The 16,482-nt window shown below is 63.2% G+C and overlaps 2 protein-coding genes across 2 annotated transcripts; both read right to left on the reverse strand.

The window, feature by feature from the left end:
- Positions 1 to 2,243: 2,243 nt before the first annotated feature.
- Positions 2,244 to 7,850, reverse strand: HSD17B1 (hydroxysteroid 17-beta dehydrogenase 1). The gene is made up of 6 exons (XM_026654781.2): positions 7,296 to 7,850; positions 6,333 to 6,494; positions 5,480 to 5,659; positions 4,885 to 4,978; positions 2,945 to 3,128; positions 2,244 to 2,509 (listed from the first exon to the last, which is right to left on the reverse strand). Exons 1-6 carry the CDS (start codon positions 7,390 to 7,392, stop codon positions 2,339 to 2,341), a joined length of 888 nt encoding a protein of 295 aa, XP_026510566.1. The 5' UTR covers positions 7,393 to 7,850; the 3' UTR covers positions 2,244 to 2,338.
- A 660-nt stretch (positions 7,851 to 8,510) lies between these two features.
- Positions 8,511 to 15,312, reverse strand: NAGLU (N-acetyl-alpha-glucosaminidase). Its single transcript, XM_029912225.1, has 6 exons — positions 15,304 to 15,312; positions 13,811 to 14,176; positions 13,208 to 13,354; positions 12,630 to 12,715; positions 11,787 to 12,043; positions 8,511 to 11,239 (listed from the first exon to the last, which is right to left on the reverse strand). Exons 1-6 carry the CDS (start codon positions 15,310 to 15,312, stop codon positions 10,023 to 10,025), a joined length of 2,082 nt encoding a protein of 693 aa, XP_029768085.1. The 3' UTR covers positions 8,511 to 10,022.
- Positions 15,313 to 16,482: the final 1,170 nt, after the last annotated feature.

The raw sequence follows: 16,482 nt of genomic DNA on the forward strand, positions 1-16,482 counted from the left end.
CCCGCCCGTCCGCCGCACGTGCCGGCCTGGGGCTGGTCTAACGCTCCTGCCTGGCAGCAGAACACGCCAACAATGCCCAGCCATCCCACCGCCACTTTGCAGCCGCAGGGGCCAGGGCTGCCAGGGGAACGCCCCCACCCCCGCACCCCGAGCCTGCTGATGTGTTTGCTCTGATGCCTGTGACAGGCTGACCTACAGCCTGCACCACTGCCAGGTAACAGTCGCTCGGCCTCCGGGAAGCGGGACCCACTGGGGTAAATTCTGAATCATCCCAGGACATGAGCCCTGGGCCCCTCCCCTGCCTTCCCTGAGCCACTTCTGACCCCACAGCCACACAACGAGGAGCCCCAGCCCCAGCCCCATGGAGCGGCCAGGCCCGAGCCAGCCGCTCTGAGCTCATCTCAGAACCAGGGGCTCACGCGTCTGCGTCTCACATGCCCAGTAACAAGCAGCATCTATTGCCGGAGCCCCTGCCATGCAGCGGGAGCCCCGGGTGCTTCACTGACTCCAGAGATGCAGCTACTACTGGGGTGGGGCAAAGCGGCCATTCTGCACCCAGGGCACAGCACCAGATTCCTTAGGCGGGGAAGCCGATAGTGACTGCTCCAGCCTTGGTGCGAGAGGAGCTGATGCCGCTGGGCTGGGCCTCCCACACCAGGAGGAAGCCTGACAGGATCTTCAGAGCCCAGGTGTGGTGAGGACCCGGCTGTAACAGCTCCTCTGACAGAAGGCAGCTCCAGCATCAACCCCTGCTGGGCTGCCAGTCCCGCCGCCCACAGGCTGCATCTCACCCGCTTGGTGCCGGGATGTGGCACGGGTCCATATGCAGCACCTGCGCGTCTAGCCCTTCTGGTGCTGAAGAAAATCATGACAGCTGCCTGCGTCTGCAGAGAGCCTGAACCAATAGCTCAGCGAGGGGGGAGCTCCCCCGTGGCCCTCAGTGTGGTGGTTCACTCTGAATCTCAGCCATGACACATCGATAGAAGCATCGCGGAGCCCAGGCGCAGAGGGGGCGGGTGTGGGGGGGATTGAAGCCCATGTGGGGGCAGATGGGAGCTGCCATGGGGGAGGACGGGCAGAGGGAAGAGAGGAGGAATGACACACAGGACAGGGGGCTGGAGAAGGGAGAGAAGCAGTGAGAGCGGGAGCTTAATGGGGGGAGATTGATGCTGGACAGGACAGTCTGGTTCTGGGGCATCGGAAAGGGCACTTCTCCCCTCGAACCAGCCACGGGTGCCAGCCCCGCTCGGCCAGGGGGGGCGGGGGCTAGGAGCGTTTAGTCCCACACATATGGCCCAGCCCTCAGGAGAAATGAAATACAGCCCTCTACACCTCCCCGTTCCACTCCTGTGCCCTGCACCATGCTGGGGGGACGAGCCCAGTGGGGAGACCGGTGCCTGCAGCACCAGCCCCCTGCTGCAACCTGGGGGGGGGTCTCCCATAGGGGGGGCACAGAGAGACCAGGGGGCTCTGAGGGAGTAGAGGAGACAGCAGCTAATGCTGAGGCCCCTCCAGCAGCGTGCTTCGCGCTGGTGAGCTGCTGCTCCAAGCTGACTGGCGCGTGAAGGCGGCTGTGCCCACTGGGCTCAGTGCCATGCCTAAGGGCCGGGATTCCTCACACCCCCGTCGGGGCAACAGGTCTCGCCCAGCGGCTGCTGGCACAGGGCAGATCGAGCAGCATTGGCAGGTGGAAATGCTCCTCACTTTAAATGCCCTGGCATGGCCTCGTCTTCATGCCCTGCTCCAGAAGGCAGGACCGCAGCTCGGCAGGGGAGACTCTCTGACTGCCTTTTGGGGACCGGGTTTAGCGTAGAGACCAGCAAACTACAGCTCATACTGAGCAGCAAGGGGTGGGAGTGCCAGACCCCCCCACAGCCACGCAAGGCCCAGCGCTGCCCCAGGCTGCCGTGGGGGCTAGAGTGGCTGGTGGGTTTTGCCTCCACCCACTGCCAGCATGAGCCTCCCACGCCTGCTGGGGAGGTGCATGGCCCGGAGTCCCCTTCAGTTCGCCGCAGCAATTGTGGCACTTAACAAGGTGCCCTGGGGTCCCAGCCCCTCCACCCCCACGGCAGGCACAACCTGAGCAGTGTGCGCTGCCCCAGCTCCATCCCACATACCCCCCTTGCAGCAGCCCCCTAGGGCAGTGCAGACGGCAGGGCGTAGTGCTGGGGTGGATGGAGCCAGGAGCCATGCAGGGAGCAGACACATTTATTGGAGCTCCGTGGCAGGGTCGTATTCCCTCCGGGGGGAGCACAGCCCCCCTACAAACTCAGGGCAATACAGGGGCTGCTTCACGCCGAACCTGCCCCTCGCTCTGGGACAGCCGCGCTGCTCCCCCTCACGCCTGGTCGCCCTGGGCCTTGCCCGCAGAGAACACGAACTTGTGCATGGCCCGGACGTACTCCGAGCCGTCGGGGCTCGTCAGCTTGAGCCGGGTGAGCGGCATGAAGAACTGGGTGGTGAAAGAGCGCAGAGGGGGGCAGGGGGCGCAGATGGCTTCCAGGAACACCTGGGGAAAGCAGAGAGGGGGCGTGTCAGCGACAGCTCCAAGCCAGTGGTAAGACAGGGGACCCCTTGGGGGCTGGGGACCCCGTTGCTGACGGGAAGAGCAGGGCCGCGTCAGCATTACAGGACCATAGACCTGCCTGGGGCTGTAAGGACCCCACCCCTATCCGGGGAGCAGCCCCCACTTCAGGCCCCTATGGGCAGAGAGGGCTGGGCCGGGCTCCCTGCCCCTATGCTCCTCTGGGAAAGGGGGGCAGGGATAGGCCCCAGCTGGCAGGGTGAGGTCAGGGGGTGGCTGCACCGATCACTGCTGACTCAGGGCTCTTCTCCCCAGGGCTAGATAGCGCTCTGCCGGGACCGCTCCGCGGTAGCCTGGCTGCTCTCAGCCCCTGGCCCTGGCCCGCTCCCCTGGGCAGAGAAGCAGGGAGCTGGGAGTGACCTGCAGGACCTCCTCGGTGTCCTGGGCCACGTCGCGGAAGAGGCTCTGGCAATGCTGGAGGTACTGGCTGTACAGGGCGCGGGTCTGCGGGTCCAGGCCTTGCAGTGCACTGCCCTCGGCGTCCGTCCGCTGCAGGTTGGCCAGGAAGCTCGTGTTGACTGGGCCGCACTCGATCAGCGTGACGCTGCAGGAAGAGAGCAGAGACAGGGAGTTGCCAGGGGGCAGGTGCCTGTGCAGACGGAGCCAGCACGCCCCACCCCGCACAGGGGCAGAGTCCCGAGTGACACCCTACAAGCATGCACAGAGGGGCTTTCACCCCCAGGCCCTGGGTACCAGGCATCTTGCGCCAGTTCTGCAATATGGCATCTCTGAGCCCATGGCCCCCAGGACCTGGGGTGTGTGTGTGACAGGGACAGGCTGTGAGGAAGTGGGACTGTTCTTAATGTTTCCTCTGAATACTGTGTGGGTGCCTCAGTTTCTGACCGACCCTCTATCACCTAGCAACTAATGGCCAGGCCCCCCCCCCCCGCCAGGGGATGCTAAAGGTGTGAGAGAACAAAGAGGTCAGGTGACCTCCTGGCCCGGGAAAGAGACAAAGGCCAGAAAGGAGGGGCTGGAGGGGGGTTCAGTTTGAAGCTGGCTGGGGACTAGGAGTGAGGGCAGAAGACGGGGGCGTCTGGCGCACGGGACCCCAGGATCGATCCGGCTGAGGGGTCCAGTTCTTTGTACCTATAAGCTGTTTTAGACCATGTTCCTGTCATCTAATAAACCTCTGTTTTACTGGCTGGCTAAGAGTCACGTCTGACTCGAAGTGGGGGTGCAAGACCCTCTGGCTTCCCCAGGACCCCGCCTGGGCGGACTCGCTGTGGGAAGCGCACGGAGGGGCATATGCTGAATGCTCCAAGGGCAGACCCAGGAGGTGAAGCCGTGTGAGCTTCTTGCCCTGAAGACAGTCTGCTCCGAGGGAGAGGAGGCTCCCCAGAGTCCTGACTGGCTTTGTGGGGAGCAGTTCCAGAGCATCGCCCGGGGACTCCGTGACACAGGCCCAGCGGCAGGGAGCAGGGAGATCACAACCGTTACACGCTAGGGCTGAGGGTGATGGCACATTGGACGTCTCCAAGCCCCCCCGGATTTCCCCTCCGTAGCCGGCCGCGGTGTGAGCGGTGCTGGAATGCTGCCTGCAGGCCTGGGGCGAGCATCGTGTGGAGACGCTGGGGAGGCTACAGGAAAGAGCCACAGAAGCGATTCCGGGGCTGGAGATGATGCCGCACAGAGCGAGGGATCGATCGAGCCCAGGCTGGTGAGCTTCCCAGATCAGCGACTGAGCGGGGACTAGCACACCGTGGGTGGACCTTCCCGGGGAGAAAATACCTGGTGCTAACGGGCTCCCTAAGCTAGCCAAGAAAGGCAGAACAGGAACCAGCGGCTGGAAGCCGAAGCCAGACAAATTCCAGTTAGAAATAAGGCTGCGGTTTGTAACAGGGCAGGTGATTAACCACTGGAACAAGGTCCCCAGGGCAGTGGTGGGTTCCCCATCTCCGGGGGTCTGCAGGTCCTGACTGGCGCCTTTCTGGCAGATGCTTTAGTCAGACCCCAGCTCTTGGGCTCAGGATGGGGGAACCGGGGGGAATTCTCTGGCCTGTGCCATGCAGGAGGCCAGACCAGACAATCTAACGGTCCCTCCTGCCTTAAACTCCAGGAATGGATGAACCCCAGCGATTCGGGTGCTTCCATCCTCTTGCCTGGAACTCCCCCTGCACGATCAATTGGCTGCAGGATTATTCTTCCCTTCCTGTCCTAAACTACTGCACAATAGCACCAGGCTACAACTGCCTCGTTCCACCCCCGAGGTGTCTGCAGGGCAGCGAGTGCTAGTGACAGGCGTAAAGCACTTGGCGTGGCCTCAGGCCTGTTCACCGCCAGCTCCCGGCGGTACTCACTGCACGTTGAACTGCTGGAGGATCACAGCCAGGCTCTCACACAGACCTTCCACTGCAAACTTGCTGGCGCAGTACACGGCATTGAAGGGGATCCCTAGGGCACAGCGGGAGGGACGGGTGAGAACCGGCAGGGGGAGCCTGGCCAGCTCCTCCCAGACAGCCCCCGCGAGCTCAGATGTTATGCTGGGCCCCACATTTCACCCCCAGGAGGAGGGATTTGCAAGGCCACGTGGGTACCCACAGGCCATGGGGTGTGGGCAGCATCACAGAACACAGGCGTGGCTGTCCTAGTGTGTGCACATGTGGGGGGAGCTGCTCCCCAATCCCCACCTAGCCACAGCAGCTGCACAGGCTCCTGTTGCAGTCACTCATTGTGAGGGGCCCGTTCTCTGCAGGGTCCTTGGTGGACGGTGAGGCCATGCATGGCCGGAAGAAGGGCGAGGCCCAGGCTGCAGTGAGGGGCAGACAGCTCTGTGCAGTGAGCAGGCACCTGGGGAGAGGGCAGGGTCGCTGGGTTTCACAGGCACGGGGCTGCTGACTTAGCCTGGCCTGGGAGGAACCTCCCCCATCGGGCGGGGGGGGGGGTGTCTCTCACCTTGCAGCGCCCCCACGCTGCTGGAAATGATGATCTTGCCGGCCTTGCGACGCTTCATGCCGGGCAGAAAAGCCTGGATGGTGCCAATGGTCCCAAACACGTTCACGTCGAAGATGGTCTTCATGGCCTGGAAGGAGCAGGTCTCCAGGGGGCCCATCAGCCCCACCCCGGCATTGCACACTGGCGGGGCACAGCAAGGAGCTGCCATTAGAGGGGTGCAGGGACGGGAGCTCCCTGGGGTCCACGCCCTCCACAGCGCCAGCCCCACGCATTCAAAAATAACGAGTCAGCCCCCAAAACGGCATGAAATTGGCGTAGAAATCTGAAGCGCAGGGCTCTGGTCACCGGCCTTTGGGGGCCGAGCCCTTAGGGCTCACCTATCCCAGCAGCCACCCCCACACCAGGGCTGGACACTTCCGTCTCTTTCGCAGTGAGAAGCGCGATTCTCGCCCAGTCACAGGGCTCCAGGTGCTGGGGCTTTATGACAAACCCCAGGGACCGCGGGAGCAGCAGGACTGGACATTATCCCCTTCTGAGACGCACGTGTCAGGGGGCGGGGGCCTCACACTGGCCCTCCCCCCACTGCTCCGGGGGCCTCCCTTTCCTTCAGTGGCTCTGCAGGCTCGGCCCAGGGGGAGCCCCTCGAGGAGCTGGCGAGTGGGGTCTGAGCTGTGCGAACCCCCAGGACCTGTCACACGACAGATCTGCCTTGGTGCCCAGCAGGCAGGGAGATGCAGAGGGCTGGCTGGGAACTAGGCCCCCTTCCCAGGGCTGGCTCAGGGGGGCGGGAAGGAAGCTGGCGCAGGGCCGAGGCGCACTGGGCTCGCAGACACGCCTGGCCGGACTGGCTCACCCAGCACGTCGACGCGCTGCTCCTGCACCTGCTGCGCGGCTGCGGCGAGCGAGAGCGGGTCGGTGACATCCAGCTGTAGGATCTCCAGGGTGCTGGCGTGGCAGCCCCGCACGCACTCCAGCAGCCGCTCCTTCTTGGCCAGGTTGCGCATGGTGGCGTAGACTAGTAGAGAACGAGCGCCCAGCTTGCTGATCGCAATCCCCCCCAGCCCCTGGGCACTTGGTGGGGGATCTTCTCTGCCTCCAGGGGAGCCCCCCCACTCTGGGGAGTACAAAGACCCTCCTGCTACGGGACAAAGGCTTTGCCGCGGATTGCACCATGCAAGTCTCTCCCTAACGTCCCCCCCCCACCCCCAGAGATACCTGGAGCCCACGCTCTCCTTAGACCGAAGGCTCGTCCTGGCCCGGCTCGGCCAAGGGGCCACCTCCCTCCAGGGCCATGCGGGCTCAGAGCAAGTGACTCGGCTCCCCCACCTCCTGGGATGCAGCAGAAGGGGTGATCTCTAGGGAGCCCCATCTGCATGGACCAGGAGCAGCTACTGCCCCCCAAGTGCTCAGGGCCCCAGCCAGCTCATCGCCAGGCGCTCCTTGTCCTGCCGGACATCACACGGCTCGAAGTCACCTCCTCTCCCCGAGGCTGCGACCTGCCCAGGACCATCTGCCCCTCCGGCCCCAGGGAGTTCATTCTGCTGAGATTGCTTGGGAGGGAGTCGCCTGGACCCCAGCTCCCAGCATTCTTTCCTAGAGGGCCTGTATTCCTAATGGAGTGTGTCCCGTCAGCCCCACAGCATCCCCATCTCCAACCCACAGCCGCTGCTCCCATCACCTGGGGCTGCAGAGCCCAGCTCCTTCCCAGCTAAGGAACATGCATCTGCCAGCCCCTCGTTCGCCCACTGCACCGGAGCGCACCAGCCGCTGGGTCAGGACCAGCTCCCGCTCACGGCTGCACAAGCCCTGGCAGTACCTTTAAACCTGCGGGAGGCGTCCGAGGCCAGGCGCACAGCCAGCCCCAGGCCGATCCCCGAGGAGCAGCCTGTAATGAGCACCACGGTCTTCTCCATCGCTGGCTCCGGCTCGGAGACAGAGCATCCAACGCAGCTGCAACTCCTGGTTCCTGGGGCTGTGGGCTCCGCTATTTTGTCTACTTTCTTATCTCAAGGCTGGGCTCTTCCCCGTCCCTCCTCCACCCCCAGCAGAGCTTCCCTTTTCCTTCACTCTCCGCACTCGGGGAGATAAGCTTCCAGCAGAGAGGCCATGGCTGAGGCGCCGAGCGGGGAGGGGTGTGGTGGGGCAGGGGCAGCCTGTTTGCAGGAGGTGACAAATGGCCTCACCCCGGCCCAGGACACGGGCTTAGGGCTGTGGCAGCCTCAGGCGGCCATGGTGGGCAGTGGGGTGCGGGGTTGATAGGTAGGAATTGGGGCCAGCCGAGACCCCTGGGCTCAGCCTGATCCTTCCCCGAGGGGCAGGGCCAGCGCAGGATCGCTCCCTGTGCGCTCGCCACCATTTCACCCAAGCCCCCACTAACGCCGGCGCCCCAGCGAAGGAGCTTCCACTCCTCCCCCTGGAGCCACCAAAGCCCGGCTGCTGCTTCCCTCGGCCAGTGACCCTGCCAAAGAAGGAAATTCAGCTGGTTTGGCAAATCCAGGCTGGCTAGCCCTCGTCATCCACCAGGTGCTGACACATGCATTGTTTAGTCATTTGTTCCAGTCCCTTTCCAGGGATCGAAGTTGGGCCGACTGGCCTATAGTGCCCTGGCGCGTCATTGGTCCCCTTTCTACAGATGGGGAATGTCAAACCTTTCTCCAGTCTTCTGGGACCTAACTGGAGGGAAGGAGCGACTGGTCCAGGGGCACCCAAAGCCAGGCCCCTGCAGTTGCTCATTTAAGACCCACAAAAGGGTACCTTGGCCAGGCACCTCCAGCCAAACTCCACCGGCATGGAGCCCCCAGAGCTCTGCCCTCTGAGCCGAGTCCCGCAGCATTAGAACAGCTGGCTGGCTGCAGACAGCCTGTCCGGGATGCGGCCGTGTTGTGACTGCTGCAGCTGTGAACGCCAGCCCCTGGCTGTTCTCAGAGACCTGCTCTGATTCACAGCTGCCACTCTCCCTGCCCCGCTATGCACGGCGCCCTCTGCTAAGAACGCCGTGAGGGGATGGGGAAGAGACACCCCAGGCGCTAAATGAACGGATTGCAGGTCTTTAATTGGCAGGCACAGTCCGAGCATCAGTCTCCGAAAAGTGCTGCCAGTTCAAACCAACGTACACAAGCGTATAAAAATCATTCGGCTAAAAGACAGACAGTCCCACTGCAGCCCAGCCCCGTGCTCCGGCGGCAGCCCTCGCTCCCCAGAGAGGCTGGCAGCAACTGGAACCAGGTGCAAGGAGGAATTCAGACACATGCCAGCTCTGCTTGGGAGCTCACGTGCTGGTGCAGGAAGGGGGCAAGGCCCAGAAGAGCACTCTGGGTGGAGGGGGGCGAGTGGGGGGTCCCTGGTGTAAAAATATAACTGTCCTCGTAAAAATATATCCCCAAAGTCTGTTTTTGTTTAGTACAAAGGCACACGGGGTACGGAGTGGGGAGCCGGCCCCCAGCCAGACAGGTCCTGGCACTAGGAATAACCCCACATGGGCGAGTCGCTGTTCTGGGGCAGATCTGCCCCCATTTGAGACCAGCAGAGAGGGCATGTGGGGAGAAGAGTGGGGACAGCCCTTGGAACTGCTCCAACACTCGGGGCTGGGAGGCAGTTTCGGGGGAACAGGAGAAGTTGAGGCAGCACCCCCTAGCCAGGGACAGATGGGAGGTGCGGGCGAGGCAGCGTCTCCTCCTCGCCCTGGGCAGGGAGTGCGATACGCAGGGAGCCGGCTGCAGCGCGCACTTTGCAATGGCATCAAAGCAGCAGGATTGGAGCTTTCTGGCCTCCTGATTGTTGTTCTTTAGAGCCCGGAATAGCAGCGTGTTAACACTCCCCTCCCCGGACCGAGAGCTGGGGAGGGTCCCGCTGCATTTCCTGCCCCTCAGCCTGTTCTGAAGCGATTCCCTCCTCTGAGAGCTCCCAAAGCCCTGGAGCTGCCAGTGGTGGGGAAACTGCACTTGGTTTTTTCCAGCCTATAGCAGCGAGGGCATCACCTACAAGGCGGGCACTACCCACATATGCCCATTTCAGGTCTGCACCCAGCACCATGGTATCCCAGTGTCTGTCCCCGCCCCCGTCTGCGAATCCCATGCCCCGAAGGGATCAGCATTCTCACCCTCTGTCCCGCCTGCCCCCGCAACAGGCCTCGTCCACCCTCTGCCCCACAATCCAGCTGCCTCCCCCAGACGCTGGGATCAGCCTCCAAGCCGCAAGGCTGAGCCGATGGAGACACTGGTCAGGTCAGAGCATCCCAGCACCCCGAGGGCCAGTGCAGGATCAGTCCCTCCAGCCCTTTCCCCGGGAGCTCATTCCCCAGCTCGCTGCGCTGCACTGGCAGGTCCAGCGCGGTCCTGCTCCCGCCCACGCGGCAGCGTCGCTCACACGCAGCACAAGGCTCCTGCTCGGTTTCCCTTTGGGTCCAGGGCCTTGGTTCAGGCTCTGGCAGAAGCTTGGGAGGGGGGACAGAAGCTGGGGGCACCAGCATCTACGGCATGGGAGAGACCGGGCCAGCCGCAGAGACGCCACTGCCATCCCCGGAAGGTCCCAGAGCCGCCGGCCCTCACGCAGCCCCCGCCCGGCTGCGCCGCATGGCGTGGGGATAATACTTGAGGAAGATCTTCCTGGCGATCTCCAGCGTGTCGCCGGTCGGCTGGGAGGGGTAGCGCTTGCCGTTGTAGACGAAACCCCTCTCCAGCTGGAAGACGGCCTGGTTGAACTGCTCCTGGTGGAAGGGGGTGCCGGTGTTCAGGCTCTCCACCAGCGCCGAGACAAAGAGGCTCCAGCGCACCCGGTAATAGTCCAGCACCAGCCCCCCAAGCTGCTTGTTGGCGTAGTCCAAGATGTTGCCGCTGGGCCCCCACAGCGTCACCTGGTTGCGGGCGTTCAGGTCGTATAGCTCGGCTTCCTTGTCACTGGTGGCTGCGGCACGAGCCTGCTCCAGCCAGCGGCCCAGCAGGAAGTGGGGGTCACTGGCCAGGAGGGCGTCCAGGTCCGGGAGCAGGTCGTACAGCAGCACCCCGCCGGCGGTCAGTAGCTCCGGCAGCGAGCGGCTCTGAAAGGCCTGCTTGATCTCCAGGTAGTACTCGCTCACCAGCTGCTGCGCGGCCTGCCGGGTCACGTCCACCAGGTCGTAGCGGAAGGTGGGGCTAGCCCCCAGCTCGGCAGCAGCGTCCAGCAGCAGGCGCCAGGCCTCGTAGACGTCGCTCTTGTTGTACCACAGCTCCGTGGCCATGCGCAGGGACGGCCGGCGCACCAGCGGGCTGCGGTTGTGGTTGACGCAGAGCCCCGAGCAGTTGTAGACGCTGCGGAGCAGCAGCTGCCAGGCGCCGGCGGCCTCCGCGTTCCTGGTGCCGTAGCGCCGCTGGGCGTAGTTGGCAACCCACTGCTGGAGGTCAAGCGGCTCCTGGCGCCAGCCCAGCTCGCTCATCAGCTCATAGACCATGTCGTTCTGCTCGATGCCCTCTGGGGCCAGGCCGGTGCCCACCAGGCTGGAGTTGGGGAAGCGCCGGGCGTCGAAGGGGCCCCGGTTGATGCTCTCCACCGTGCCGAAGAGGCCGTGGTTGCCGCCGAAGTTGTGCAGCATGCACCAGATGAAGGGCTGCCCGTAGAAGGACTCTGTCCGCTGGTACACGGGCTTGGACTCCGCAAAGAGATCCAGCACGATCATCCTGCCGCTGGGCACGCCGCGCAGCAGGGCCCGCACCTGGGCCGGCTGCCAGAAGTCAGGCTGGTTCTGGAAGAGCCAGCCCTGCATGAGCCAGAGCGCGTCGGGGTCGGCTGGGGACAGACACACACAGAGCCGCTAGTGACATCAGGACGCGCTGCCCTCCCATGACAGAGCCGCCCACACCTGTCACTCCCTATAAAGCCCTTTGGCTCTGAGCCGTGCCAGCCCAGGGCGTCCGCCTCCCTGCCGGCCCCTGGAGCTCACTGTGTGAAAGGGCCTGGCCTGGTGGCCGCAGTCCCCAGAGCCGTACAGCCCAGGCAGGCTCCCCCGGGCACTGCCCTCCTGGTCTCGCTAATGCCCCTGCCCTGCAGAGCCCTCACCACGACCCTCCTCTGCAGAGGCTGCCAGAGCCTCACGACTGGCCACCCATCCACCAACCTGAAATGACCAACGCGTTCCAGCTGGGCCACCGAGTCAGCGCAGCCTGGGGACGGTTGGAGCTGCAGCCCTGGCTGGGAGGAATCCGGACCAGCCTTGACCCAAAGGTTCCCGGCTCCCCATCCCTGAGCCATCCAAGCCCTTCGCTGCACAGGCCCAGGCCTGACTGCGCAGCGAAGGCTCCCCAAGGCAGAGCCCGGGTTCCTGCTCGGGTCCTACCTCCGGTCATGGATCTGAAGACGGCAGCGCTGACCCCCGAGAGGTAGGCAGGGTCGGAGGACAGGGGGCTCATCTCATTGAAGGTGTCCGCGTTGTAGATGTGATCCGTGCCGAACTCTCTGATCAGCTCCTTCAGGAAGAGGGTCCCGATCACTTGGAACATGGGGTCTCCGGGGTCCAGGAGGTAGGCACACGAGTAGGTGCAGTCGAAGTTACTCCAGCTCCCAAGCCGAGTGACGTTTATTCGAGGGAAAGCCCTACGGCACAGACCAGCAGCCAGGAGTCAGAGCGGGGGGTAGGGCTCCCCCAACCCACCCAGCACTGCAGAGCTCTACACGTGGGTGCATGCCTGGGGAACCTGGCCTAGAGGGGTGCGACAGCGACTAGGGATGTCAATATCCGTTAAAAAGGTAACCGGTTAACTCATTAAAATTATATCGTTTAGCCAGTTAACCGTTAACCACGGTCGTTCCCAGTGCGGGGTGGCAGGGCCTGGGGTCCCAACAGCCCAGCATGGCTGGGGCCACTCCAGCTGCCTGCCCGCCGGGGATGGGGTCCCACCTGCCTGCCAGGCTGCGACTGGGGTCCCGCCCCAGCCCACCCGGCCCGACACGGCCGGGGCTGCTCCGGCCGGCCACCACGGTACACAGTTAAGGTCCGGTTAACGGTAAGCCTAATGCTGACTGGTTAACCGCTTACATCCCTAACAGCGGTCAGTCCCATGGGTCTCTGCTGCTTCCAGGCACATGTGGCTGAGTCGCATTCGGTGGGGAGAGACGCCCATCAGGGAGAACTGGTCTTGCCCAAGCCCCAACCCTGACACGCTCACACATCTGCATCTACCTCAGGACGCCCCTGGGGACGTGCCCCGCAAACGCCGGCAGCACCGGGATCATTCCCAACGACCGCATCCTCTCCAGGATCCTGTACTGGGAGAAAGGAGGAAAAGCCGGATAAAGGGGGCGCATGGGCCGGGAGACGCAGGGGGCTGCACCACCCATCTCAGGGACAGGCCTGCGCCACGTGACCGTATCTGTCTGGAGTCTCCAGCCCCCGGTCGGAGCCCTGAACACAGCTCCGAGCCCACGGGCACCAGACAGAGGGGAAAAGACGCCCGGCTTGGAGCTCAGCACAGGAGTGGCTCTCAGGCCAGAGGGACTGATGGAGACAATACTCAGATCAGTTCAGGGTCTCAGAGCGTTTCCTAGGGCCCTTCCCCTGGGAGCTTATCCACGGCCCCTGCATCCTGTGGGCAGCAGGGCGGCACCACACCCCTGGCTCCCACGTGCTTCTCTGGCATTGCCCGCTGAGCTCGGCAGCGTTTGGGAGCTCGGCAGGGAGCGCTGTCAGGGGGGCGTCTCCACAACATGCAGGCTGGGTGCGCACAGACCCGGCCCCAGCCATGAGCCAAGCGCAGGTACCTGCAAGTACAGCTGCTTTAGGTTCCAGGACAGGGGCAAGGGCCCCGCCCAGGTGTGCAGGTTCCCCATGCGGTTCCAGGCGAGGAAGGCAGGCCCGGTGACGTACTCGTCTATTTCAGACTGGTTCAGGCCCAGGGACAGATACACCTGGAGCGAACGAGGGGAAGAACACAGGCAGCAACGTCAGCTGCTCCCTCCTGCGGGTCCCAGCTGCTGCCGACAGGGAGACCCTGCCCTGCTGAGCAGGACGCTCACCCAACTCCGCAGGGCGCGTTCGGCCCGGACATGCCCAATGCTGGGAACGCTCCCCTCTGGCCAAGCCCAGCATTTGCAGCCCCGGCTCAGCACACACAGCTGTTCTACCTGGCCACACTGAACAGAGACAGCTGTGCTGTTGGTCAGCTGCTGCCCCCCAGCCTGCCAATGTTAGTCAGGCATCGAGGGGCTGGGCCACCCCCCAGACGGCAGCCCTCCCTCCAGAGCGACCGGTTCTGTGCTGTCCCAGGACAATACATTTTACGTGTCTCCCCAATCTCCTGAAAAGCCCCAGCCGGGCCCTGCATGCAACACGACTTCACTAGAGACACCAATCAAATACTCAACCCGCTGCCAAACAGCCTCCTGCCCAGTAAACGCCAGCGCCAGGTTGATGCCGTTGAGCGCCATCCAGTCGATCTCTCTCTCCCAGCGAGGCCAGTCCCACCACACGTAGGAGTAACTCTGGGTGCAGACGTTCTGGTAGTAGCGGAACCTGGGAGCGGAGAGAACAGATGCTTCAGAGAAACCGCCAGACTCCTGACCCCACCCCGGGAGACCACAGCCAGGTTGGCGCGACTGACGCAGGCAGCTCCTCGCAATGGAGCTTAATGTGCATCCAGGCGTCTTGTCCACTCCCGGCCAGCGCTGGCCCCGTGGATGCTGGAGAATTAACTCAGGCAGCCTCTTCCCACGGGGGCAAACGTTATACCCCTAATGCTCCCACAGGGACTTGGTTTTTCCAATGGAGACAGTTTTTTGTGCCGATTTCAACATCCCCCTGTGTGTTTTGCAGCTCAAACACCTACAGCTCACGCCAAGCCTAGCAGAGAAACTGACCCGGCTTGCAACAACCCGAAGGGCCCATCCTCCACATTAGACAGAGAGGAACGGTCATTGTCCAAGACTAATGAAGTGCAAGCAGCACACAGGACAGCAAGGACCAGGCGCTGAGACCTCCTGCAGCGCACGACAGTAAGGCAACATCTTTACATGAACAGTTCCCCTTTATCGCCCTGCTGTTCTTGCAGCTTGGAGGAAGTTTCCAGCTGATCTCGAGAGTGAGCCACAAGATTTCACTGTACGGTAATGAACCACGCCAAGCCCCTTCCCCGAGCAGCTCGCCTGGATCCAGCTCAGCAGCTAGTGGGAAACGCTGCAGGGCTTTGCCTTCCGGCTGAAGGAGCACTAAGCAAAGCTTCCTGGCTAGCCGCACCAGATCACAGGCCGAGCGCCAGGGCGGCTCTGTGGGAAGATGATTGGTGTCCAAGGACCTGCATGTGCAACCCCTCTGCTCCAGGATTCTTCCTTCGCTTTCATGTGGCAAAACCAACCAAGCCACGCAGCCCCTATGCACCTGCCAGGACCTTTGTCAACTTACACGCCAAGGGAAGGCTCCCCTAAGGAGCCCCAGTGGCGGAGCTCATTGGGTCGATCTTTGCTGGTGTGAGCATGGCGTGTTCAGGACCCAGCCGAGGGCACTAGTGCATACGAGCCGCACTAGTGCATACGAGCCGCACTAGTGCATACGAGCCGCACAGCAAGGATCCAAGCGCCTCTCAGTCAGTGTGGGGGCCGCTCCAGGGCAGGGAGACGCTTCCTCTTGCCTGGGAAGGCTGCAGACAGCTGACTGAAGCTCCCTGTTAAATGGGGAAGGGCCCTTTCTGCAGCAGAATCCGCTGGTCCCGTCCCGGTCCCACCCCAGAGCAGCTGCACAGTGAGCAGAAGAGATGCTAGAGCCAGACACCCAGCATCCTCGCACCCGGGGTTCAGTGATACAGGACCAAGGACATCCCTGGTGTAAGCTCCATTAACTCCACTCCCTTGCACCAGCCACACACTTGGCCCATGATGTCTAAATTCCAGGTAGGGCCAATATTCAGGACAGACGCGGGGGGTGAGAGAGACCCCCAGCTGCAGAAACACACCCACGCCCCGGGCAGACCCAGATTGGTGGTAAATGAACCAAACCTCTCCATGGCATCTCCAGCTGTGCCAGTTCCGGGGGGGGGGGGGCGGGGAGGGAGCTTGTTACATGGAATTCAAGGGCAGGAAGGGCTGGGAAGTTCTCAGCCCCAGGGCTTGGGAAGTGTCACGGAGTGTGGGGGAGTCAGGACCCTGCACCCCTCTTCCTGAGATTCACCGTGACTCTCAGCCAGCCAGTAAAACAGAAGGTTTATTAGATGACAGGAACACAGTCCCAAGCAGAGCGTGTAGGTACAACCAGAACCCCTCAATCAAGTCCTTGTGGGGGGTTTAGGGAGCTTAGACCCCAGCTTGGGGTTCCCTCACCCAGCCCAAGACTGAAAACAAAACCTCCTCCGGCAGCTCTCTCCCCCCTCCCCTCTGCTCCTCCTCTCCTTTGTCCAGTCTCCCGGGCAGAAGGTGTCACTTCTCCCAACCCCCCTCCTGGCTCCGGTTACAGCTCAGGTAGCTTCCTTCAAGGGAAGTCCCCCATCCCCAATGTAACTCCCCTGCAACATTCCCAGGTCAAATCCGCCCCGCTCCCTGCTCCGCCACAGGAAGCAAACGGGCAACAGATGTTTTCTGAAGTAGCTTCTGGGGGTGAAACCATCACAAGGAACAGCACCCCTGGGTCCCCGCCCGCCCCAGTCACCCCAGCTAGGTCCCGGCAGCATGGGCAACAGACGCAGAACAAGAGACCCCTCAGCACATGCCACTTTCAGCGCTTGCTTCCCAGGCGCGGCTCCATGCCAGGTGGAAGCCCCCCATATCTTGCCCCCCCGGCAGAGTTGGCAATGGCCAGCATGCATGAGCCTGTCATTGCACCTCGCTGCCCAGGCCCCACGTGCACGAAGGCAAGGCCAGAAGCAACCCTCTGCCCTCTGCTGTGCCCCAAGCAGCCCCCAGCCCCCGTCAGACCCTCCCCCTCCCCAGGCTCTGGGAATTCAGGGCCCAGCCCGAGGGACTCCATGGACCGTTCCTGGCCCAGGTCTGCCTGCAGGAGAGCAGGGGCCGGTCAGCTCCGATCATTGCACCAGGCACCGGCTCCCGCAGGG

This window comes from Terrapene carolina, unplaced genomic scaffold, assembly GCF_002925995.2.
Source record: "Terrapene carolina triunguis isolate 2854851 unplaced genomic scaffold, T_m_triunguis-2.0 Scaffold193, whole genome shotgun sequence".
Classification (NCBI taxonomy): Eukaryota; Metazoa; Chordata; order Testudines; family Emydidae; genus Terrapene; species Terrapene triunguis.

Excerpts from the sequence above, each read along its gene's own strand:
- HSD17B1 (XM_026654781.2), bottom strand. The coding sequence starts at position 7,392 with ATGGAGAAGACCGTGGTGCTCATTACAGGCTGCTCCTCGGGGATCGGC. Across the intron at positions 3,129-4,884 it reads CTCCAGCAGTTCAACGTGCA|CGTCACGCTGATCGAGTGCG; the intron begins GTGAGTACCGCC and ends CTCTTCCTGCAG. Across the intron at positions 2,510-2,944 it reads ACACCGAGGAGGTCCTGCAG|GTGTTCCTGGAAGCCATCTG; the intron begins GTCACTCCCAGC and ends TGCTTTCCCCAG.
- NAGLU (XM_029912225.1), bottom strand. Across the intron at positions 12,716-13,207 it reads TAAAGCAGCTGTACTTGCAG|TACAGGATCCTGGAGAGGAT; the intron begins GTACCTGCGCTT and ends CCTTTCTCCCAG. Across the intron at positions 11,240-11,786 it reads CTTCAGATCCATGACCGGAG|CCGACCCCGACGCGCTCTGG; the intron begins GTAGGACCCGAG and ends GTCTGTCCCCAG.